Source organism: Phocoena phocoena, chromosome 12, assembly GCF_963924675.1.
Source record: "Phocoena phocoena chromosome 12, mPhoPho1.1, whole genome shotgun sequence".
Lineage (NCBI taxonomy): Eukaryota > Metazoa > Chordata > Mammalia > Artiodactyla > Phocoenidae > Phocoena > Phocoena phocoena.
The window spans coordinates 76,094,805-76,121,049 of NC_089230.1; the positions used below are offsets into that span (position 1 = coordinate 76,094,805).

At 41.7% G+C, this 26,245-nt stretch overlaps 1 protein-coding gene across 1 annotated transcript; it reads left to right on the forward strand.

Annotated features, from left to right (window-relative positions):
* Window positions 1-26,019, forward strand: ELOVL4 (ELOVL fatty acid elongase 4). The gene is made up of 6 exons (XM_065889059.1): window positions 1-237; window positions 16,333-16,520; window positions 17,699-17,779; window positions 20,930-21,101; window positions 22,161-22,288; window positions 24,802-26,019. Exons 1-6 carry the CDS (start codon window positions 138-140, stop codon window positions 25,075-25,077), a joined length of 945 nt encoding a protein of 314 aa, XP_065745131.1. The 5' UTR covers window positions 1-137; the 3' UTR covers window positions 25,078-26,019.
* The last annotated feature ends 226 nt before the right edge of the window (window positions 26,020-26,245 follow it).

Here is a 26,245-nt window from a genome sequence, read left to right on the forward strand (position 1 = left end):
GAGAAGACGCAGCTGGGCCGCCGCCGTTAGAGAAGTCGCCGGCTGCCGCTCGCTCGGTCCGCCGTCGCCTCGGAGGTCGATCCTCCCGCGGGGTCTCCGCTTCCTCCTCCCAACGCCAGCGCCCGCTCACCGCCGCGATGGGGCTCCTGGACTCGGAGCCGGGCAGCGTCCTGAACGTGGTGTCCACGGCGCTCAACGACACCGTGGAGTTCTACCGCTGGACCTTGTCCATCACAGGTAAAGCTCTCCATCCTCGCCTGGCCCCGCGGGAGACACCAGCCCCCGGCTTCGGAGCGCCCGGCCCGGCAGCGCCCCGGCCCCCTGCGGCTGTTGGGATGCTGCGGATCCGAGGAGGTGCCGGGCGCGGAGACCGCGCTAGGGCACTGGTTAATCTGATCCGAACGTTAATTCTCCCCCTCCCCTCGACGCTTGCCCGGTTTTCCTCTGAGCTTCCACCATCTCTCGTCAGGTTCTCGGATGCAGGAGCTGGCATTTCAGATGGAGTCTGTGCTGCTGAGAGCTCGGCGCAGGCCCGCCCCACCCTGTGGTCCCACATCTTCCGAGCTCTGACACTTCTCTTTTGCACAGGGATCATTTTTAACATTTAGCAATATTCCGTCGGTGAGATGGCTCGGGAGGGCGGAGAGCCCAGTGGTCGCTGTCCTTTTGCTTCTTTTGGCCTCCTGGTTGCTTTGACACACCTGCTAATATTTTGTCTAGCTCGTCCATCTAGAATATAATTTGGAATGAAAAGTCAAAAGCCATTGTTCGGCTCCTTGAACCTTGGAGGAGGTTAGTTTCCGAGGCTTTTTCAACAACAGATAGGCTTGAAGTGATTGTCTGTGATGGCTTTGCGCAGTGCAGTGCGGTCGGGGCGGGGGAAGGTTAAAACACCGGGAAAGAAGTAGGGAATCTTTAGGAAAGGGGGTCTCTACAGCAGCACCTAGAGGTGGTCCCAGAAGCCTACACGTATACAATTGTCTTAAATTGGCAAACTTTTCCCTTTCAGTGTTGCAGTTTGACAGGGATGGTTAGTTGGCTGAGCTAGGCAGCTTTTCTAAGGGGAAGAGTTGTGCTAATATGTTATTTTTATATTTTGCCATTTATTTTCTTCATTTACTTCAGTTACTTTTGGGTTTAAAGCATTTACAAGTTTTTGAAATAAACAGTTAAGCTAACAGGATTTTAGAAGTGATCTTATGTTTTGCCATTTCCAGTCCTTTTGCAGTATTGCCCTGCATCCCAGCGGCGGAGGAGGTTAACCTTATATGTTAGGACTGTGCCTCCCTTCCCAAGGAATAGAAGTATATTCCTATAGTTTGGTGTTCGTTGTTAGAGTCAATGGGACAGTGGTTACAGCAAGAACACAGTACAATACATGGGATGTATGTCGTGGAAAAAAACGTGTGCTGGAATTATTTATGTGTGAGACAAAATGATTCTTTGGCATTGATATGGCTTTAACTTCTTTAGCAAAGTGTATTCTTTTTCAGAAGATCTCAAGTTTGACACTGAGAAATAAGCTACTTATTTAGCTGTTGCTCTTGCAAATGGTTAAAAAGCACTTTTTAATGGAGTCGTTCCTTTTTAAGTCTCTCTTCTATGTAGTGTACGCTGAGGTTATGCTGCTATACCTACAAAAACTGGGAAAGATGTATCCTTCCCTTCGTCTCTGTGATTTTGGTTATTTAAACATTGCATCAGGGTTTCCCACGACACAATTGTACAGAGCTGAGCATCAGGCAAGCTCTTTGGCAGATAATTGCACTTTGCATACTTCAGAGTTCAGGCCTCGTCAAGGTCCTCAAATCTCCATATAGCCAGCCACACCCAGGAGTTCTCATTCCTGTCTGTCTTCCCTTCCTACCTCAGAGCTTTCCCACCTCTGGAGTCGCAGAGCAATTGACAGCAAAGGTAGAATATGCCTTTCTGTGATGGTTAATTCCTTCCTAATGATGCTTGTATAAAAAAAATCACAAATGAAACGGGAAGCTTTGTACACTTGCCTCATGTGAAAGCTGTCCACGAGCCTGTGAAGGGCAAATAATATAATATTGAGGGCCAAGCCGGAGTAGTGAGAGTAGCCACTAGAACGAAGTGACCTCTCACTAGCAGATCAGAGGGAGGGTATTCACCCACGCTCTGGCTATCCACTTACGAAACCTGAGACTGCTTCCTTGCTTCCTGTAATGAGCTACCTAGTGTAGGTAGATGGTATTTCTTAGCCAACTTAGAGGCTTAGTGGGTTCTACCTTGCTGCTGCGTAAGAGGGCTATTTCAGCCTCAGGCAGAATAGGTCTGCCCCACTCTCCGGTCTTTGATTCATTCGCACTACTCTGATTCCAGGAGGATCTCCTTGCTATATAGTTTCATGAAAATCTGGGTGAAGGAGTTTCAAAGTAGAAAAGTAGCTTATGAGATGAGGCTGAAGAAGAAGTCGATGAGTCAGAGGGGAAGATAAAAGTGGGCAGAGAGAAAGATGATGTTGAGAAATAGCGATGAGTATGGTGAAAGAATGCAGATCATTCAGGGAGAGAAAGAAATGAGCAAGGCTCTGTGCCCTTGAGTGCTTTCATCCTCACACTGTAGTTGTGTGCTTCTTTGTTTCTGTTTTATCAGTTCATTAAATACTACTTCTCTCCACTGAGGTTTCTGCCTAAGTGTAAAGTTAAGTGTAAAGTTTTCTGCCTAACTCTTATCTACTTTGGACTTTCAGAACAGGAATAGTTACACATTTGTAGAGTACATTTGATGAGCCCAAAGATTTTTGCCCTAGGGCATTTCCTGCAAAAATACCATTTTGCGCTGTTATATCAAATGGTGGCTTTTTAAAAAATAAATTTATTTATTTATCTTTTCTTTTTTTATTTTTGGCTGCATTGGGTCTTCGTTGCTGCACATGGGCTTTCTCTAGTTGCGGTGAATGGGGGCTGGTGGCTTCTCTTGTTGCCGGTCATGGGCTGTAGGCTCGCGGGCTTCAGTAGTTGTGGCACATGGGCTCAGTAGTTGTGGCTCACAGGCTGTAGAGCGCAGGCTCAGTAGTTGTGGCACACAGGCTTAGTTGCTCTGCGGCATGTGGGATCTTCCTGGACCAGGGCTCAAACCCATGTCCCCAGCATTGGCAGGCGGATTCTTTACCACTGCAGCACCAGGGAAGTCCCCCAAATGGTGGTATTTAATAAAACACGTCCAAAGCAATGTATAAAAATTGGGCTTGGGCTTCCCTGGTGGCTCAGTGGTTGAGAGTCCGCCTGCCGATGCAGGCGACACAGGTTCGTGCCCCGGTCCGGGAAGATCCCACATGTCGTGGAGCGGCTGGGCCCGTGAGCTGTGGCCGCTGAGCCTGCGCGTCCGGAGCCTGTGCTCTGCAACGGGAGAGGCCACAACAGTGAGAGGCCCACGTACTGCAAAAAAAAAAAAAAAAAAAAATTGGGCTTTTCAGAGACACATATCTAGCAAATACAGAATATGTCCCACAGTGTATAAACACAGAAAGTATTACTTTTACTACATCATTAATACATTGGAGTCAAAACTTTGAAAGAGCTGTACTCTTAGAAAAACAGCAAAAATAAATTTTCCCTTCTCTATAGTTTTAGATATTTTGAACAAGGAAGTGAGTCTCGCTTTATTATAGGAAACTATAGACTGGCATAGGACATTTTTATACCCGTTGGTGGCATGAGAGTAGGTACTCTGATGTCATTGTGTTTTTATCTTCTATTTTTTCACTTTATGAGTACATTAAAATTATTAGGACTGGGGTCCTAGGCTCAAAGTATACATCCATTCAAGAGGAATTGTATGTAAAATTTGAAAACCAGTGAGTCTTAATACCCCAACTTATTAATACCCAGTTGTACCCGAATTGTACCTTATATTTCCCGTTGCATTTATTATTTTAATAAATACTTATTAGTACCATTTTGTGTAACTGACATTAACATAGAAACATCCTAGAAAGTTAGTAGCCAGCATGCCCACAATAAGGCCAGATGTCTCTTGAGCTACCATATTTCTTTTTGACCACATGTTTTTTCTTTATTATTTTAAACTTTTTATTTTATGTTGGAGTATAGTTGATTAACAATGTTGTGATAGTTTCAGGTGTACAGCAAAGTGATTCAGTTATGCATATACATGTATTTATTCTTTTTCCAATTATTTTCCCATTTAGGTTACATAACGCTGAGCAGAGTTCCCTGTGCTGTACAATGGGTCTTTGTTGGTTATCTGTTTTAAATACAGCACTGTGTACATTGACCACATGTTTTTAAACAGCCATTGTTCTTGGAGTATGTTTGTACATTGCATGTGTGTTTGGTGGGGGACTTTGACACTGCTCTCTGTTCACAAATATGGCGCCCTATACTTGGGTGAAAAATGAGTGTCTACTTGGGAGTTGAAGTTAGAGTGTGAAAGGCCAGTCTAGCTGGCCTTACCCTCACTTTGGAGGGTCAGAAGGGAGAAGGGGATGAGTGGTTCAGGAGGAGGGAGGACTCCTGTGGGATGATGATGAAATTCAGAAGCTAGGCTTGTATAATCTTTCCTTCTTACCTCATCACCTGCCACTGTGCAGGCACAGTTCTGGGCTCCGGGGAGAGAATGAAGACCCTCGGTCACCGCCCCACGCAGCTTACGGCCATTCCACCTTCCTTGGCATCATGGTCTGAAGGCAGTGTGATCGGAGTCAGAGTCAGGCCTAGTTGGGGCCTAGGGAAGGTCAGGAGATTACCCTCCTCATCTCCACTTCTACTTGCACCGCAGTCTTGAGTCGTGAGAGGAATGTACGGGCTCTGCCTTTAGAGTATTTTAGCTGTTTCACCACGTGAAGTTCACGTGGGTACTGTTGGGGAGAGTATTTGAAAGGTCGACTAAGGAAAGGGGTGTCAAAACTAAAAACCCATGGAAACTGGGATTGAGTTTAAGGGCCAGTGAGTCAGCCTGGCGTGCTGAAACTGGGGGCCCATGGGAGGGGATGTTTAACTCAGCTCAGATAGGTAGGGTCTGTCCCACAGATTGCCGGGCCCCAGAGGAGCACGGGTCTTTAATATCGTCTATTATAGTTACGTTGGTTTTGTTATTTGTCACAGTTAGAGTTTTTTATCTACGTTATTATCTAAAACAGATTTTTTGTTTGGCCTAGCCTGGAAACTCACTTACCATTCTCAATGTTTCTTTGAGAAAAGACATTCTAAGTTCTAGGCAGTCAATTAAAGACAAATATGTGGAATGTGTCCATCTTGTAATGTGGGATATCCCTTAGGCAGCATTTTCAATGGGGTCCTGGTCTTATCCTTCCTTCATAACCTCCCTGAAGCCTCTAGGAGGTCCCTGCCATTTTAGGGTTGTTTGTTTGTTTGATTCTTGTTACTTTTTCTCTCACCAGTGGCTTTTGGTGGCAGACTCCTGGATTCTAATGTCTGATGCTCTTGTCCATTCCCCAGCAGCATGTAGCAAAGCGTCCAATCACAGATGGAATTCTAGGAGGGGAAAACAGTGCAAATTCTAAAACTAGTGTCAGGACACAGTTTTTTTTTTTTTTTTTTTTAGCGGTACACGGGCCTCTCACTGTTGTGGCCTCTCCCGTTGCGGAGCACAGGCTCCGGACGCGCAGGCTCAGCGGCCATGGCTCACGGGCCCAGCTGCTCCGCGGCATGCGGGATCTTCCCGGACCGGGGCACGAACCTGTGTCCCCTGCACTGGCAGACGGACTCTCAACCACTGCGCCACCAGGGAAGCCCCCAGGACACCGTTTTATACAGTTAGATTCTTTGGCTTAGGGAAACAAGGTTTTAAGAATTACGTAGATAGTTATATCAGGCAGTGCTTTTGTGATCTTAAGTGCCACAAAGAAGTTGGTCATCCTTTTAAAATTCGATGTTTTATTTTTTTTGTCCTATGATAATGTCATTAGTGAATGATTTAATATTATTAACGTAAGTATTATTTTACATTTATTGAGTCACTTATTATTTTGAATTAGACATATATTAGCACATACAGAAGAGTTGGGTAACAGAATTATCTGTCTTTTCTCATGCTACATGGCTCTTCTTTCTTTTTCATTATCAGGACGTTTTTCAATTAAGGTGCTGTTGTTTTATTTTACCTTAGAATGAGAATGTATTAGAATATATATTTAAAAAATCATATGGGTTTTGACTTTTAGAAAAGAGAAGGGAGGAAGAAATACATGGCCTTTCAAAACCAGTTTCCAGCTCTCCGTTCTAACCTGGTCAGTCAGCACCCTGCCCACAGACGTGCAGCTCTAGCCAACTTGGATAACTCACCCGTGAGTAAAACGTGTGCACGTCTGCCTTGACGTCCCTTATCACGCTGCCCCTGCCTTTACTGCCCTTTTCCCTGGCTCCTGCCACACGTGCCCGTCACCAAGACCCTCCTGGCTCAGTCTCCCTCCCACACGGAGCCTTTCTTGGTCGTGGTACCCGGAGCAGCTCATTGCTGCATCTGATCCCATCATCCTAAACAATTGCTCATGTACATCCTTGTGCTCTTCCTTCTGGGACTCTGTTGTCTTGTACTGTTTTAACCTTTATTATTATTTATCTTTTCACTTTGTATTTTTCTCCCCAACACTAGGAAATGCCCATACATTTGTTGATTTGATACAACCCTCTTAATCCAGTACAATTTCAAATAGTGATATATTCTGGTTGCTAAATACTAATAAGGTTTTAGGCTACACTAAATTACAGAGAGTTTTAAAAATGATCTTTATCATTTTTAAAGGTAGTCATAAATTCAGTTGATGTTGACTAAATTTAATGAAGGAATCAAACCATTAAATCACTTAGCACGAAATACTTTAAAGAGATATAAAATCAGATGTAATTCTTCCTCTCTCTTCATGGTCTGTGCGGAAGCCTTGTGATGTGTGTGGGAGTGAGGAGGGCAGCGTGGTGTAGGGAATGGAAAGGATCCTGGACTGGTGTTTAGATGACCGAGGCTTTAGCCCAGATCTGCCGCTAATTAGCCGTGAGAGTTTGGAGCTGTCCCTTTGCTTTTCCAACTCAACTTTTTTCATCTCTTAGTTGAGTTGAATTAGGTAATCTCTAAGGTCTCATCCAGCTCTTAAATTCTGGATATAGATGGAACTTAAAAAAATTCTTTAAATTGGTAAAGCAATTTCAAACAAACAAATATTGAAAAACCGCATTCTATGCAACGATGCCAATCTTTCCCAGCAAGACTGTTACTGGTGCTGCCCAAGTAGTGAAAATAACAGATTCATATTTCGTCCTTTTTTGGGTTTCCCTGTTGGCGCAGTGGTTGGGAGTCCGCCTGCCGATGCAGGGGACACGGATTCGTGCCCGGGTCCACGTGCCGCGGAGTGGCTGGGCCCATGAGCCATGGCCGCTGAGCCTGCGCTCTGCAACGGGAGAGGCCACAACAGTAAGAGGCCCGCGTACCGAAAACAATAAAACAAAAACAAAAACGTATTTAGTCCTTTTCACTTTCTCTTATCTGCTCCGTAGGAAATAGTTAAAGGAATAGAAAAACAAAGGGATACAGATGTTTAAGCACCTGTTTTGACAGAGCACTGTGCTTGTTGCTATAATTCTGTACCCATTTAATGATCTACATATTCCTTGAACAACCCAGAGTTAACTATTTTGTCAAAAATAATAACAGTAACGTTAGAGAATAAGTTTATTATTCTGCAGGTGGTTTCATGGTCTTGGGCATGGCCAAGGGCAAATTATTACATTTTTACATGGTCTTGGGCAAATTATTCCTGATTCTTTGGGGCTTATATTTCTACCTGTACAATTAGAAGGTTTGAGACTACATGTTCTCTTAAGGCCATTTTATTGAATCCTTGTAATAGCTCCTAAAACAATGGCTTAGATAGTCTAAACTTAATCTTACTTTATATTTTTTTTCTATAGAACATAAAAATTACTGATGGTAATTTTTCTTTAATTTGGTTTAACTCTTCTCTTGGGACAGAGGAGGATTTAGTGGTTTGATTATTGTCAGTAATAATGACAGTGCTGACACGTATTGAGCTCTTATTCTGTGTCAGACACTATACACGCAGTGTCTTATTCCTCCCAACAACCCTGTCATCACCCGTAAGGCCAGAGAGACTAGGTAACTTGCTGAGGCTTATTCAGCTGCTAAATGAGGAAGCTGGGGTTGTCAGGCTGCTAGTCTGACTTGAATGCCCATATCCAGAACCTAGGGAACTCCTCTAGTCAGGAAGAAAAGGCCTGGAAGACATCGAAGGGCTTGACGCTTAGCAGGAGGGGCTCAGATGATCCCTGACGTAGGACACACCTGCGTGGAGGCATGGGTGCAGAGGGAACGGGATGCAGCGGAAGGAAGGGCTTTGCGTTGTCCACGTGTGCTGGGAACTCTCCCGTTTAACCATCGCCCATCAACCCTGTGAGATGGTTATTATTTCCTTATTTCCTCATTAAAAAGAAGAGGGGAGAACAGTTGACTCTCCATCCATAGAGTCTGTCGCCCACCCCATCGCTTTCAAAACACCTTACTCCCTTGGTCCTCACAACATCATTTTCTCTTTTCCTTCCTCTCTGGTTGCTTCGCAGCCACAGATCCCACTCTTCCCTTAAGTGTACCCCAGGGTTCAATCTTTGTTCCTTTTATTCTCTCATTCTATGCGCTCTTTCCCTTGTGACCTGAACTTCTGCTGGGGTTCTCACTGCCGGTGACTCCCTTGTGCGTCTGCAGCCCTGGCAGTCATCTGCAGTTCCAGAGCCTACTGGATGCCTCCACCTAGGTGTCCCATGAGTGCTTCAAACACAAGCTGTTTAAAAATGCACCTGATCGGACTTCCCTGGTGGCTCAGTGGTTAAGAATCCGCCTGCCAATGCAGGGGACACGGGTTCGAGCCCTGGTCCGGGAAGATCCCACATGCCGCGGAGCAACTAAACCCATGCGCCGCAACTACTGAGCCTGCGCTCTACAGCCCGTGAGCCACAACTACTGAAGCCCGCACGGCACAACTACTGAAGCCCGCACGCCTAGAGCCCGTGCTCCGCAACAAGAGAAGCCACTGCAATGAGAAATGAGAAGTCCGTGCACCGCAATGAAGGGTAGCCCCCGCTCGCCGCAACTAGAGAAAAGCCCACGCGCAGCAACGAAGACCCAATGCAGCCCCAAATAAATAAATAAATAAAATTTTAAAAATGCACCTTATCATCCATCTCCTTCCAGATCTGCTCCTCTTCCTTTATGCTCTGTCCTGGATCCATGACTTTACCATCTGTGCCACCAGGCAAGTCAGAAATCTGGGGGTAATCCTGAACTTTTCTTTCACTCTCACCTCTCACGTCCATGTCAGCCACCACGTCTGTAGACTGTGCCCCTGTGACTTCCGTATCTGCCTATCTTTTCCATCACCAGTGCAGCCCCCGAATCCAGGTTTCCCTCATTTCTTGCATTATAGTGGTCTCCAAGGCTGGCTGCCCGTCAGCATCACCAGGGGAACAGTAGATACTGGGGTGGAGCCTAGGAATCTATATTTTTAACAAGCAGGTGATCCTTCTGCGGGCAGCCTAGCAACAGACAGATACCTGAGAACCACTGATCCAGCTGGTTTCCCTGCCTTTCCCCTTCAGTCCATCTCCCACTGCCTCTGTCATGATCTGCTAAAAGCCGAGTGTGGTCTCCTGTTTCTAACCAATGAAGCATCTCCCCTTTATCTACAGGATAAGTTCCAGCGTCTTCAGCATCGACTCTCCCAGGTCTGATCTGACCTGTAAATCTCTAGTCATTTCCTACCATCTTTGCTTGTACATATGCTCTACCTCAGGCCTGCTTAGTTTACAAAATAAGTGCTTTATCTCTTGATTTGGGGCTCTTTATACATACGGTTCTCTCTGCAAGAAAGCCTTCTGCCCTCCCTGTCTGCCTGGCAAGCCCCTCCTCTTCAAGGAACAGTTCAGATGTCAGCTCTGGAAGTTGCCCTCGTCGCCTCTCTCCTGCCCTGCCACCGTTCTCAGACTGGCCTCTGACATTGCTGTCATCGTCCTGCAAAGCAGTTGATTTTTCATGTCTGTCTCCTCCAATAGCTGGCGAATTCTGAGAGGTCAGGGGCCAAAGAGCCTGTTGCAAATCACTTAGCTCAAAAGGGATGGAGGGTCTGACTTGAAAAGCTGTTCTGTATACCATGCTGGATGATTTTAAGATATAAATCAGGTAAGGAATAAAAGACTCTTGGTGGAGGGTGTTCAAGGGAAGCCCCACTTCAGATGGACCATTTTTCCTCCCATTTTTAAAATAAAGGTGTAAATTTATACATGATAAAATGAACTCTTTCCGAGGATCAGTTCGTGAGTTCTGACAAACGCATACGGTTGTGTAACCATTCCATGGCCTTTTAACATGGATAAAATTGTGTGATTGCTATCCAGGCTAATGTTTGTAAATAAATCAGTCCCACTCGGCATGAGTTTTATGAAACAGTCAAAATGTTCTAAATGGAAACTATTTCCTGAGAAAGAAGTTAACTCTTAAGGGTCTGGAAGGTTAAAGTAATGTGTCTTAGTAATTCTTATTACTGAAATAAAGTTTCTTGTTCCTAAACTTGATTTGCTATAATATTTAGCTTTAGGTTTGCTTAACTTTAAAACTCAGAGAGGGAACTCATTACCAAGGGAGACAGCTTTTCTACTTACAGAAAAAGAGACCTCATGGTTAGAAATTTTCTGAATTTAGGTGTAATTTATTTCCCTAAAGCTCTTCTCACTGGTTCTCTGGCAATAGAGCATAAATCTGATATCTCTTTAGTATTTGATGAGGCCTCCTTTTTTCAGGCTAGACATCCTCGGTCCTTCCCCAGCATTTAGTGTCATGTCTCCCAAAGCATCACGATCCTGGACCAGGTCTGCCAGATGCACCACCCGTGAAAACGTGCGCCTTGGTTTGTTTATCTCTTGTCCTTCTTTCTGCTAAGGGGACTTCTGTAGTTCCCGCTTGTTTTCTTTCTCCTGAAGGAACATGATTGACAGGCACAATTCTATGTGAAAATTTTCTTTAAACCTATAATTTAGGAAGAAATTGATGGGAGCATTTCTCCCTTAGAATGAGTGGGCATGGTGACTGAGTGGTCCTGGAGGAGCTGTTGGGCCACAGGAGGCTTTTGCTCCACCTTCTCCAGCAAGTCTCTTGGCCTCTCTGCATCTCATTTTTGAGATAAAGGGATCATTTCTAAATCTAAAATTCTACACATCTGATTTAGATCAAGGCTTCCATGCAACATGAAAGGCTTAAAATTGTTACTAAATAGGCTCAAAAATAAGAGCAAAATCATCAAGATACAAAGGCATAGACCTGCTGATAAACATATTAATAATATGAAATAGAGAGAGAAGACAATTCGGCAAACAGATCGACTGGAGTCCAACTTTATATTTCTACCACATTGATTCCCCCACAGCCCCACCAAAAAGAAGAGCTTTTCAAAGAGAGAATTCCCAAGAGTGTTACGTGAAACCCATTTGAATCTCGGTATTCCTTGATGACAGAATTTGACTTCAGTGGTGGCGGGAGGGATAGGGTTTCGACAGAAGTTTTCTTTTTTTTTTTTTTCCTGATAAATTCACGGTATGGAATCCCACCATAACTGTATAGGATTAGGGTATTGACAGTGAACCAGAAATATATCTTCTTTTACTCTAATATGCCTAACCTACATTTGGATTCAGTGTAGCTCAAATGAATAGAGGATTTAATTTACCTTCAAAAGGTTATTAAAAAAAACCCCACCAAACTCAGGAGGAGAGGTCAGACTTACAGTTACCAGGGGTGGAAGGTGATAGGACGGGGCATTGGAGGAAGGGTGGTCAAAAGGTATAGACTTCTGGTTCTGAGATGAGCACTAGGGGCTCGGCGTACGACGTGAGGACTGTAGCTAACACGACCGCGTGGTGTATAGGAGAGTTGTTAGAGTAAATCCAAGAGTTCTCATCACAAGGAAAAATGTTTTCCTTTTTCTCTTCTTTCTTTTCTTTTCATTTTCTCTATACTAGAAGATGGATGTTAGCTGAACCTGTTGTGGTCATCATGTCACAGTCTATGTACATCAAACCATCATGCTCTATGCCTTAAGCTTATACAGTGATGTATGTCAATTGTTTCTCAATAAAACTGGAAAAAAGCCAAAAGAAAAAAGTAAGCAAATGCACACATCTTTCTTAGAAGAAAGGCAACATATAAAAAATGTCATTTAAACATTTGTGTTAATGAAAAGCTGGATAGTTCACTATTTTATATAAAATAGTTCATCATTAATATAAAATAGGTAAAGCTTCAGGTACTCGTGGTTTTTCTTTACTGTCCTAATCTGCCATCACTTGTTTTTGGTTCGAGGCTTGGGGGACTGTTTAGTAATGGTGAATTTTCATATCATCGTTTGATACTATTGTGACCTACTCAGTCCTTCTTTTTCGTGGAAAAGGGAACATGTAAAAGAAATGTAGGCTATCTTGTCAGATAGAAATATTAATGCACACAAATTCAGAAAGACACAGATAACTGCAAAGACATGGAGAGATTTCATGCAAATGTTATCACAGAGTGGAGGTTGCTGTTGTACTGTGACTCACGTTGCTGACAATGACTACAACTTCTGTGATAATCATTGGGGGTGGAAGTTTTGAGAGCTCTCTGACCCTTGTGAACTGGAGGGCTAATGTGAGGTGGATATGGTGTGAAATGTCACCTTTTATAGGCTGGACATAGGGCTCTGTTAAGTGGTTGTCAAGTGAAGGCATGACCTGCACTGTTGGGCGTTGTGTTTTTTTCCCTGGAGAAAGCAATGTGGTAAAGACGTTGAGCCCCGTGGAGCACACATGCTCTCAGTACTGGGAGGGGGTGGTGCTGACTGACTTCAGGTTAAAGCTGTGAGCTTGCGTGGAGGAGGTTTGGGAAGAGCTTGGGAAAGGGCTGCTGGGCTCTGAAGAAACCTCGACTATTAGTAACTGTACTGTTGGGTTTCACTGAACGGATAGACAGTAAAGGAGTAATATGAAAAAAAAAAGATCTACTCCTCGTTTATTCATCAAATAAATGTTCAGGTACCTCAGCAGGCCTGGTAATACAAGAGCGGGATACCCAGCCCCTGCCTTGAGGGAGATGGCATTTTAAGGAAGTTTACAGGACCGTGTGATGCCCTGTAAGGGAACACACGTGCAGGGACTCTGGCCGTGAGAGGTGGGTCCCCTGGCCAGCGGAAACTGCCTATTTTCTTGATCCAGTTTTCCTTACCTTCAATTCCATTCTTCCTCCTAATTGTTATTTTAAAAGGTAACAATTTTCAAAAGTTGAAAAAAAAAATCCCAATGGATCCCCTGGTTTTCTGATTCTCAAGGACGGTCCATGACGCTCTCGGCGTAGCGTCAGTTGGAACTTCCTAGAAAATGCAGAATCTTCCTAAAAATGGGCTGTACCCTGAGCTGCTGAGTCAGAACCTGCATTGTAACTGTGCCGCCAGGTAATTCTTCTCCTCATTGAAGTTGGAGAAGCACTAATCTAGTTCCCCTTCATCTCTCCATCAGGAGATGAGGACCGATTATGCCCTTAAGGTCCCACCCACAGCTGCAGAGCTGGCGTTGAAACTCAGCCCGGCTGTTTACTGATGGAGCCTCCTGTGCCTTCTCGGATATGTCTGCTACTCCTTATCTGCTCCTCCCCACCTCTGTACCCTTCTCTTGGCCTCTGTCAGTGCTTCATCTCATCAGACCTCCAGCTGCTTACTCGTGTCTCTTTAAATACCACTGTTGAAAACGTAAGGTAGATAGCTAGTGGGAAGCAGCCGCATAGCACAGGGAGATCAGGTCTGTGCTTTGTGACCGCCTGGAGGGGTGGGATAGGGAGGGTGGGAGGGAGGGAGACGCAAGAGGGAAGAGATATGGGAACATATGTATATGTATAACTGATTCACTGTGTTATAAAGCAGAAACTAACACACCATTGTAAAGCAGTTATACCCCAATAAAGATGTTCAAAAAAAAAAAAAGAAAAACATATTGAGAATATTCCAAAAAAATACCTCTGTTGAATGAGTTACTCGTACTGTGCCTCTGAAAGAAGGAGCTTATTTATTTATTCTTGATTCGGGAAAGTTTGGCCCCATTTCCCTAGTTTTTTCCTGCTTGCTGCTCAGAACTGCCTTTGAAGTCAAGAGGAATTATGTGTGTATAAGAGTTAAGACAGGGCTTCCCTGGTGGCGCAGTGGTTGAGAGTCCGCCTGCCGATGCAGGGGACACGGGTTCGTGCCCCGGTCTGGGAAGATCCCACATGCCGCGGGGCGGCTGGGCCCGTGAGCCATGGCCGCTGAGCCTGCGCGTCCGGAGCCTGTGCTCCGCTAACGGGAGAGGCCACAACGGTGAGAGGCCTGCGTACCGCAAAATAATAATAATAATAAAAAGAGTAAGACATAATCCGTGATGTCAGAAATTAGAGTCTCCTTACAGGTGGATTTATCTTCCTGTCTCTGTTACATAGATTCTCTCATAACAGAGTCCTTCTGCTCTTTGTATCCGTGGGAAAAGCAGCATCTGCCCTCTCTCTAGTTTGTGGATGGGGGTGGAGCTCCCTGGCAGCTCCTTCCCTAGTGACCTGAAGTATACAGCCAAGCTTTAGGATTTAGGGGGTTTGTATTAGTTTCTTTTCTTTTTTTTCTATAATATAGAAAAATAAAGATCTAAGTCGATGAATACCCCATGTTTTAGGTTGGCTTTTGGCGTAGAAAGATATGGTCACAGAAGAATAAAATGACAACAGTAAAGAAAAGGGAACAATCACTGGTAAGACCATAGTGGCACAGTGCCTTCAACAAAAATCAGCCCATCTTTTAAGTCACCCCCTCCTTGTAAGAGGATTACTCTCTCTCCTGTCTTTTAAGTACTTTAGTTTATTTTTAATTCTAGAATATGTTTTGATTTGAATGACAGAACCATAATTTCCATGAATAGATAGAGAGTAGGCCTCCTCTGTAAACGATAAAGTAAAATCAGTTTTTCTGGTTTTTTGTTGTTGTTTTCTTTCAAGTCACTATCCCACCCTTCTAACAACTCTTATTTTATAGAAACCATGGTTATTGTGTCATGCCCCAACTTCGGAAGCTATGTGATTAAATATTTTTGTATTTGTGTTTCATGTCTTGTATCTTATTTTCTGTTGACCGCATATAGAAACAGACTAATTTATTTTTAGGTAAAGTATTTTGAAAGACAGTTAACTTACCCAGAGCTATTTTGCATATATAGTTTTAGTAAAACTGACAGTTTAAATAGGGGGACATTGTAATGAGCAATTAAGTTAAATTCATTTAGTCTAGGTTTTACGAACTGGCTGAAAGATAATTTTTTTTTTTACTTTAAAAAAAATATATGATTTTCCTCAAAATAGAACATAGAAGTGTTTTACATTACCAAGAATAAGCTAGACATTAGATCCACAACCTTTAAAATGCTGTTTAGCTTTTAGAAATATAAAAATTAACTTCAGTGTCCTTTTGTAATGTAAATTTCGGTCAACCTCATATTTCAATCACGCTTCTCAGAAATGTTTTATTTGTGGCAAGATTCTGTTATAAATTTGATGCAGGGTTGCATATTTGAATTTAAAAACAGTTGATTCATTTTAAATGAAATATGTTACATTATATATATATACACACACACACACACACATGCAAGGTAAATGATTTATAGCTTTAGAGAAAAGTACTTAAGTTGGTTATATTCATGGGAAAAAAGGTAGACTCATGTTCTCAAGGAAAAAGAAAAATGTCTTGAATATGTGGTTGCTGTTTAAATAAGTTATAGAAATGTAATGATCTCTAACTTAATCCTCAACTTAATGCACATATAACTGTACTCGTCTTCAGTATCCAGAAACATTCCGGGGAACAGCTTCCATGCTCCAGACCTCTTCATTTTGGAGCAGCTTCCAAACTGTGCTAGTAAATTTCAGATGTTTAATATGAAAGTCAGGTTTCTCCTTAAAGTATTTATTTTCTGTCTGTGAAACCTTTGAGTCACTTTTCATCCCAAAAGCCTCTTCTGAATTTTCAATGAGCTTTGTTTCTTCTCTCTGTTCTCGAGGTTCTCTGTAAAACATGTTGAGTGTGCCTTATGTAATGAAACTTCATTTTCAAAAGGTACTCCCAGGAATGGGTCTTGTTTCTTTGGTTTTTACGTCATGTATTTTTGTCGGGCCTCTAAGAATCTGTATTTGGTCAAATCAGGAAAACTAAGTTGAGACATTATGCTTCCTAGTAAGTTCATTTTATAGAACATTTATTGTATAAGGAATTTTATGTTCTCTCTGTAGATAAACGCGTGGAAAATTGGCCTCTGATGCAGTCCCCGTTGCCTACGCTTTGTATAAGTACCCTTTACCTCCTGTTCGTGTGGCTGGGTCCAAAATGGATGAAGGACCGAGAACCTTTCCAGATGCGTTTAGCGCTCATTATCTATAATTTCGGGATGGTTTTGCTTAACCTTTTTATCTTTAGAGAGGTAGGTTTACTAAAGTTCCCTTTATAATTCCCCAAGTCTATTGCAAATTAAAAAAGGAGAATGTGTAAAACTATCATTGTAATGTTGTGCCCTAAGATAAATGTTAGCTCCTCTAAGAGTACATTTTATGTTACTGACAGTTTTCATTTTTGGGTAACAAAAATATGAAACATATGTAAAGTGTAAGACAGTTGTTTAAAGTGGGATTTTGAAGCAGACAGACTGGATTCTAAAATAACCCTTACTAGCTTTTCTGACACTGGAAGTTATTTAACTTTTTTGAGATTCATTTTCCCCATCTGTAAGATGGGCATAATACCTAACTTCTAGGGTATCAGAGATAAGTGAGATAATTTTTACATAGTGTTTGGAACATATTAAGCGCTCAGTAAATAGTTGTAGCTATATGTTTATAACTCTTATTCAGCAGTTTCAGGTTTGGTAACTGATGAAAATGTGCAGATGTAGAATACCGATCTCAAGTTTAAATCCTATTACATAATGTAATTGTATTTTATGTTGGAACTGAAGTGGGTTAACTGTTATACAGCTGTTGCTACTAACCACTGCCCACCTTTCTGGGCAGCAGCAAATCCTCCATGGCATTTCGAAAGAAAATCCTAAAGGCTGGATTGGCACAGCCATTTCTTAAGTTGTAAGAGTGAAAGGAATTTGTTTTCCACGAGACTCCTCATTAATGTTCTGTATGAACCCAGAGTACTGGACTGGTGATGCTAGGGAAAAGAACAGTATGCTCCTTTAAAAAAACCTTTCTTTAACTGACAACTTAGCCTACGGAAGCTCAACTTCATAAAAAACTTTAACTTGTTTGGATACTTTACCCAGTTTGTTAGATGCAACCCACTCTGGTTCAAGACTAGAAATCCGTGCAACTCTTGCTGCATCTGGTGAATCACAGTTTCTCTTAATATTATGAGGTAGAGAGTCTCTGTCTCAGTCCAAATGTCACATGTCATTTTAAATTTAGATTTCAATTTTAAAATAAATTGACAGAGAGTAAATTTTAGAAATTCCAACATATTAAATGTTTAATGCGTTGAAAAATTTTAAGACCGTATTGCTTTTAAAAATATTTTGCAAGTTTGCATATTGTAGGTAGTGCTTATAAATGCCTTATCTACTGAAACTTTACTCCAAATATTCTTCACTTTTTCCAGCTATTCATGGGATCATATAATGCAGGATATAGCTATATTTGCCAGAGTGTGGATTATTCGGATAACGTTCACGAAGTCAGGGTAAGTACCTTGAAAACACTGTTAATCAGTAGAAGTTGGTTTAATATTGTAGTCCCTAGTCTGTGAAAAACATTCTTCAGTATAGTGGTAAAAGTGTACTGGATTGTTTCGAGTCAACAAAGCTATGCTTTTTTTTTTTTTAAGTACATAATTGAAAAGCTGTTTTCATCCCTCCAGTATCTTCTCTCATTTGGTAATGTGAGAGTGAAGGTGTGTTGGATTACTAAAATGCAGTAAGCAAAAAAATAAAAAGAGAAGTTCCATGTTTAGTATAAAGATGATATTTTAGATTTTTGTTTTTTTGGTCAAGAATAGACACTCTTAGAGAAAGCTGAATTCATTTGTTAAGAAAGCCTGAGGAAAACGAACATCTTATAAACTATGTACTGTTTAGTAAATTAAGCACAGCACAACTAGTATAGGTATAAACTCAGTTTTTATCATCTTTGCAGAAAAGCAGACCAGTAATGTAGTGTTACCATATTTTACTTTGCAGTCACCTGCACCAGTAAAATTACCATCTTATTTTATTAACTATTTATTGAACAACTCTTGTGTGCTATGGTTCATATCAAACATTACATATACATAAAACATATTTATATAGCATATATAACATATGTTATATGTATGTGTGTGTTTTATGTTACATGTAATATATGTATTAATATAATTTGTAGTAGCTGCCCTTGGAAAAAAGTAGCCCTTTAGCATTGGGGTTGGACAATATAAATAGCAGTATCCATCAAGACCCAGCACCAGATTGCTTTCATGTAGTTACCATTTTATGTCTCTGTCTTCATTTCCCTATTAGGAGATATAATGCGCCGATGAAAGAAAAATCACCCCTTTTGGTTGTCATGTTGGTTTTATTCATTGAACAAATGTGTATTGAACATGTGCTGTATGTAGATAGTGTGAGGGGCCCTGGGGACCCAGGTGGAAAGGCAGATAGGACCCCTGCCTTTGTGGAGCTGACATTCTAGCAAAGGTGGGAGAGGCAGACACTAGTCATGTAAACAAATGGTTAACAAGAACCTAAGACCCGTGATGCGACTGAGAGAGGATGAGAGGAGCCCCTTTATACAGATTTATTGGCTACGGTAACCTCGCTAGAGAGCCTCTCCCTGGGTGGAGCGCTGACTCAGGTCTTGCTCAGGTTGGGGAAGGAAAGGGAAAAGCGCTGGGCTTGCTTTCTATGAGGAGTGAACCTAGGTACCCCTTGGATGAAACAACATGCTAACATTTTGGGGATAAAGTTTTAAAAATACCACTCTGGTCATTGTGATCCTACCATCCTGGCACGCATAAACGATCAGTTCTTTAAAAATTGAGAATGGACTTGAGGATATGGGGAGGGGGAAGGGTGAGCTGTGACAGAGTGAGAGAGTGGCATGGACATATACACACTACCAAACGTAAGGTAGATAGCTAGTGGGAAGCAGCCGCGTAGCACAGGGAGATCAGCTCGGTGCTTTGTGACCGCCTGGAGGGGTGGGATAGGGAGGGTGGGAGGGAGGGAGCCGCAAGAGGGAAGAGATACGGGGATATGTGTATATGTACAGCTGATTCACTTTGTTATAAAGCAGAAACTAGCACACCATTGTAAAGCAATTATACTCCAATAAAGATGTTAAAAAAAAAAAATTGAGCTATTGTGAGAACTGAAATCAAGTAGGAGAAAGAACCAGAGCGGCAGCAGATTGCATTTGAAAATTTCCTGGCTCTCTCCTCCTCTCTAATATGAGATGTGGCAGAGTAAGTGTTTTACCCAAAGACTCATTTTTGTATCCATTGTTATGTAGCCAAGAAGGATCTCTTCACTTTGATGTAGCTATTCAGTTTACAAACTAAAGAGAAAGATGATTTATTACTATTCATGAGTGGTGGCTGATTTAGAGGCCCACATAGGGGGAGAAATAAGACATTATCTCCTCCCTTCTAGATAAAGTTCGCTGCACCAAAATGTTATACTTTAAAGTACTAACATAATAGTGAATATTATAGTGTTGCTGTGAGGAATTCCCTGTTTCAAGCCTATTTTCAAACAACTTGATCATTTCCAACAATATTATTACTCAAGCAAATTCAGTAAATAATTCTCAGTTTGTAAATACAGTACTATTTTTTCTTTGGCCTTTCTCTTTCTTCCTTGCTACACTTTAAAATCGTAATTTTGTTTTTCAAAAGCAAAAAGCCAAACCCAGACAAAAACCCATGGCATCCAACAGGTGCAGGTATAAAATGAGGAAGGTCTCTATCAGCTCTGAAACACCTAAGCCTGGCTGTGAGTGAATCTGCCAAACCCCTGACACACAGAGGTGTACGAACAGATTTCAGTTATGTACCGCTGCCTTTGGTATTTGTACATAGGACACATGTCACAGAAAATACTTGACATAAAAAAGATGAATTGAGGTTACTATTTTAGTAGGATCCTTGGAAAATATTTTAAAACATATACACAGAGGTCACCTCTCACTGGATCCTTGGATCCTTAATCTCAGCATGTAATGTAATCTTTCTGCACCATCTGGTGTCTTAATTAGAGCCCAGGAAAAGAAAAGACTTATTTATGTAAGCACGATTATATTTATGACCTAAGAAATATTTGTTGTGTATGTTTGTTTGTTGCAATTTATCATTTTAAAGATGTTACTGCCTAATAAAAGCTACTGTGATTATTGCATATGTTAAAGTGAGAGAGAGACAAGACACTCACAGAGCCCAGTTGCTACCCAAGCACACTTGCAAGAATCTCTGAGGTATGATATAGGCTAGGCATGAACAAGTGAAATACCTTTACAAAGTAAATATCTCAGTTTCTCTACCATGTTGAAAATCATAGCAATGTGAAAGTGTTTGCAGCTCTGCATTCAGCAGTTGGGTACTGGTGACATCCAGCTATGGAACAGACTGAAAATTTTCTCTGAATTGTTGGCACTGTGTAGATACAGATTTGGACTCTTTCTTTCCCATTATTTTCCCTGTGAATAGATGCCTAGGTTTCACACCCACTTAGACAAAAATGATTCTGTGCCTCCTACATTTTGTGCAGTGAAGATTGTTTAGGACTTAGAATGTGTAGAAAACCATGTGATAGTGTCATTCTGGTGTTTGTAAAATGCTTTTTTCCCTTTCTTTCTACAGATAGCTGCTGCTCTGTGGTGGTACTTTATTTCTAAAGGAATTGAGTATTTGGACACAGTGTTTTTTATCCTGAGGAAGAAAAACAACCAAGTCTCCTTCCTTCACGTATATCATCACTGTACAATGTTTACATTGTGGTGGATTGGAATTAAGTGGGTCGCAGGGGGACAGGGTGAGCATTTTCAGGAACATATGCCCAGGTAGTCAATTATGTAAATGTGGAAGATGGAAAGTAGTGAGAATTTGACTTGGTCTATAATTTAATTTACTTTCATGGTTAATTATTTCTGTGTTAATTTCACTTTAAAGAAATTTGAAGAAAGTAAAGCTTTAGCTTTTTATCTGTGACTACTTTCACACCTACAGATTTACCCCAGAGATAAGCATAAACGAATCCCAAACATAGCAAGTTATATTTTGATAGGGAACAGTTCTAGTGGTTCCGATCCAGAGGATACCAAGATACAGCTTCTCAGTCTGAAGGCTTTGTCTCCTCTCCAAGCCCGAAGCCCACTCCTGCTGTCAGACAGGCCCAGGTGCACCTGTTGGTTCTTACTCAAAGGAAATTGTGTGTAGCCTTCTCAGTGTTGAAGAGAATCTGAATTCACAGTTTGGCCAAGGTCTGCCTCCAGCTTTTCAGATGCCTGTACATTGGAGATGATTCACATCATTGAGCTGTAAACAGACCATTCCTCTGATGGGGACCCGGGGTACAAGTCAGTATATAATAGCACAGTTCACTTTGCTACCTTCCATTTAAAACTATTTAGGAAACTAAGAAATAAGTACTATTTTTTTGTAGCTATGTATATCAGCACATGTAAAGGCAATAATGAAACATTTACAAATCTGCTTAAACAATTATATGTACCATGACTTTTTTTCCCCCAAGAGTAATAGAATGCAAAGTAATACTGGCAGTAGTTCTGTATTGGGGCCTACTTAAGCCACTGGAGTACCCTCATTTGAAAATTTGCCACTTTGAAAGTCCTTTGCATTTGAAGGACACCCTTTTTTATTTATATGGTGAAAGCCTGAGTCTAAACTTTAAAAATACTTGGCATGATCTGAAGAGAAGGCTTTTCCATTAGAACTATTTTACAACTTTTATTCCTCATCTGTACTCAAGATTAAATGTTGGAAAATAATGTAGATTCATTTATTTTATGTCCAAATGGTTTATCACCTAATACAGGTTTCTGCTCTTGTAATTACCTCTGTTTTTCTAAAGCATTTTTCGGAGCCCAGATGAATTCCTTCATCCATGTGATTATGTACTTATACTACGGGTTAACCGCCTTTGGCCCATGGATTCAGAAGTATCTTTGGTGGAAACGATACCTGACCATGCTGCAGCTGGTGAGTTAAATGCTTCTAAAGTTTTTTTCTCGTGAAACACTGAAAATGTTTGAATCTAATTAATTGTACAGTACTGAGTCGTTTTCGGCAGTTTTCTGTTACCAAGCCGACTTTCTCTGTGCTCCAGCTATAGGAGTTGAGGCTGTTTGGTTCTGAGCTACCTGTTCATAGACCTGGTGGTCATGGCCACTCGTTTTTTAAATGTCCTTAAAAGACCAGACTCAGCTCTTGTCTAAGAGAAATATCCTTTAAACATATCTGTGAAATGGATGAGTAAAGACCTAAGTGCACCACAAAGTACACAGACTCATTTATGATTAGAAAAACAATCTAACTTCTTTCTTAGGCTTTTTTTTTTTTCACTTAAAATGTTACTACTGCCTCTCTTCATCCTGCCCTTACGTAAATTTTCTGTTGTCTATTCCATTTTTCCATCCTTGCGAACAGATCCCATACGTTTAGAATATGAAAGTTGTAGGAAAGGCACAGAGCCAAGGAAGGGGTGGGGTAAAGGAAGGGACGAAGGGGGACTTCCCTGGTGGTCCAGCAGCTTCCACCACAGGGGACATGAGTTCCATCCCCGGTTGGGGAGCTAAGATCCTGCATGCCCCATGGCACGGCCAAAAAATTAAAAATTAATTAAATTTAAGAAAAGGAAGGGACCAAGGACCAGAGAACTCTTAATTCCCCGACACACAGTCATTAGCGAGCAGAGCTCGGTATTCTCAAATGCTAGTCTTCAGAGCAGGCAGTTCTCAGCACCTACCCCCAGTAGGACTTCTTGTAGCATCTGGGTGCATCAGTGCAACCTTACAAGCCAAGCACTAGTAACCAAACTGGAAATCCAAAACCAACCTGGTAGCTATCCTTAAGCCTTGGAATTTATTATAATTTGCTTTAATCGTAGCACGTACACAGTTTTCTCAGTGTACAGTGGAATCACATTTGGAAACATTATTCATCTCTGCTTTAAGTTTCTAAACAATAGGCTAACCAAACAGGAAGCACAACCTTTGGGAAATGCTGGGTGTGCAGGATTCATCTGTAAGTAAAGTGCTACAGGAAGCTTCCTCCAGTTTTTGTGTAAGCCATTTATATAGTTTGTGTAATTCGTTTCTCTCAGTAATTATTAGATGGTCCCAAGAAAATGAGGAGGTGACAAAACTCATGTGAACTCTCCGTCTCTGCTTTGCTGGAGCCTGCACCTGACTGTCCTTTAGCGATGCCACCCCTCACACTCACCCTTCTTCCGTGATGCACGTCCTAAAAACCATTGTGAAATCAAAAGTTCTTAAAATCTGGATTTTGCCATGGAAAACTTCTAAAGTTTTTTAGTCTGATAGAAATTTGGGGCTTACATGGGATAAATTTTGAAACTAATATTTAATATAGTAATTAATATTGATAATGCTGTCCTTTAAAGAGAAACCACAATTGCCCTTTCCAAACAGGATGTTAATTTCATGAAAGGTAGTGTATTTCCAAGCGAGAAGCTCTCACAACAGTTCATCCTGTATGTTAATCTTGTAAAAAGCTAACCCTTGTTAATACCATGGAATTCATAACTCTTATGTTGAGAACCATTCACTCTTTTTACACTTATTCTCAAATATCTACAAAATTTTATCAAAAAATCTTAGTTTTTAAAGACTTGTGTCCCTTCAAATGCAAATTCACTTGTCTGCTATTCTGTAAGAAACAAGTAATGAACCATTTTGATAAGCTCATTTTTAGAAGTATATGTACTGGCTTGCTGACAACTTTGTGGAAAGAAATCAGTAAAAAAATATGGGAGGAGGGCTTCCCTGGTGGCGCAGTGGTTGAGAGTCCGCCTGCCGACGCAGGGGACACGGGTTCGTGCCCCGGTCCGGGAAGATCCCACATGCCGCGGAGCGGCTGGTCCCGTGAGCCATGGCCGCTGAGCCTGCGCGTCCGGAGCCTGTGCTTCGCAACGGGAGAGGCCACAACAGTGAGAGGCCCGCGTACTGCAAAAAAAAAAAAAATATGGGAGGAAAACAAAAATTGAAGAGCCTGTAGTACCACTACTTTACTCTCTTAGGCCACTGATATTCCCTCTCATGAGGTAAAATTATTCAACATTATCCAAAAATTAATTCCTTGAGCCCAGACACCAGGCCAAGGGCTCGGGAATCATGGAGACCAACACAGAGCCCCGCCCTTGGTTGTACACGGGTGGAGAGGTGGACAGTCCAGAAGTCAGCAGATGCAAAAGACACAATTCCTGTGAAACGAAAAAACCCACACAAAACAGAACCCTTCGGTTAAAGGGATGGAGGTACCCTCTGGGTGGAGGTACTTGAGTCTTAGCAGGAAGCCCTAGCTGAGGACATGTCATTTGAGCAGCAGCCTGAGTAAGGAGGAACCAGAGAACTCTTAAGCCTTGGACCGTGGGGCGACGGCATGGGCCTGGCTCAGCCGCACAGAAGATGCTGAGGTCGTGACGAGCTGCTTGCTGCCCACAGTAAACGTACCTGCGCTGTTTTGTTTTTCAGATTCAGTTCCACGTGACCATTGGGCACACAGCGCTGTCCCTTTACACCGATTGCCCCTTCCCCAAATGGATGCACTGGGCTCTCATTGCCTATGCAGTCAGCTTCATATGTCTCTTCCTTAACTTCTATGTTCGGACGTACAAAGAGCCTAAGAAAGCCAAAACTGGAAAAACAGCTGCGAATGGTATTTCAGCAAACGGTGTGAACAAATCAGAAAACCACCTAGTGGTAGAAGATGGAAGAAAGCAGAAAAATGGAAAGGCAAAAGGAGAGTAAAGTGAACTGGGCCTTACCTGGTGTCGACAGCGAGGAAGCTCCCACTTCACATACAATTTCAGGGAAACCAGAAGCAAATGAGGGTTTGGGGATGGGGAGAAGACAAACGTGCTCTATGTATTAGTGACCTTTAGATTGACTAAAGTGTTAAATACAACACCCAGGTGTTTTATTTATGAAGTTTTTATTTTAAACATTTTTTTATTAGCCTTGACCAAAGCAATCATCACGTGACTTTGGAGGCCCCTCCCCCGTCCGTATTCATGTGTACAATGTATGAGAGTTTTCCTGTCTCTTCATTCTTCAGACTGATAATCACAGAAACATAGTCTTTATGCCTTTTTTTTTTTTTTTTTGGCTAAATTGCTACTTACCTACTGATGAAAATCAGTTACCTTCCATCTTCTGGTCCCAAACTGGAAATGCAGCTACTTTAAAACGTGCACGCTTGAACTCATTTGCTGACTGGAGTGGTCAAATCTCTCCACCTCTAGTCTGAAGATACCCTTTTGGTTGGAATTAAATTTTAAAAATCTGATGATCTCTGTAGACTCTTAGAGGCTTGATGATGATGGTGTTGGGGAGAATAAGAATTACAGTAGAATCCGCCCGGCGACTCAAAGGTCACCGTGACCTATCTGCAGCACAGATCATTGTGGGAAACAATTTTTGTGATGAAAAGGCAGCCTTTCAATACTCTTGTTACTACCATATATATATTATAAACGTTAAGGTTATTGTCTGATTGGAATATGAAACAACTCATGTCTCTATTAGTAACATCATAGTTACATTTATGTGCTGTTAGAAGAGAGTATGTTGATTTTTATCAGGCTTTCCTTGTTTTGATTTGTGGCTGTTACCGATTTTTCATATGTGGAAATATACCTACCTCTTCTGTTGGAAAGAACAGTTAAAATTAAATAAATTTTAATTAAAAAATCAAGGAGTCCTCTAATGTAGATTTTAATATTAACTTTCAAATTCACTAACACTGTTTTGTGTTTTTTTACAAGTAGTGTCCAGCAAGCTTCTCTGTGAAACTATCCTTCTCTTTTAACGTGTTTAATTCTGGAGTGATACTTTCCTTGTGACAAAGTTGCAAGATCTTATCTGTAACTAGATATGAAGTGTAAACCCATTTTGGTGCAATATTCTTGACTCCTTG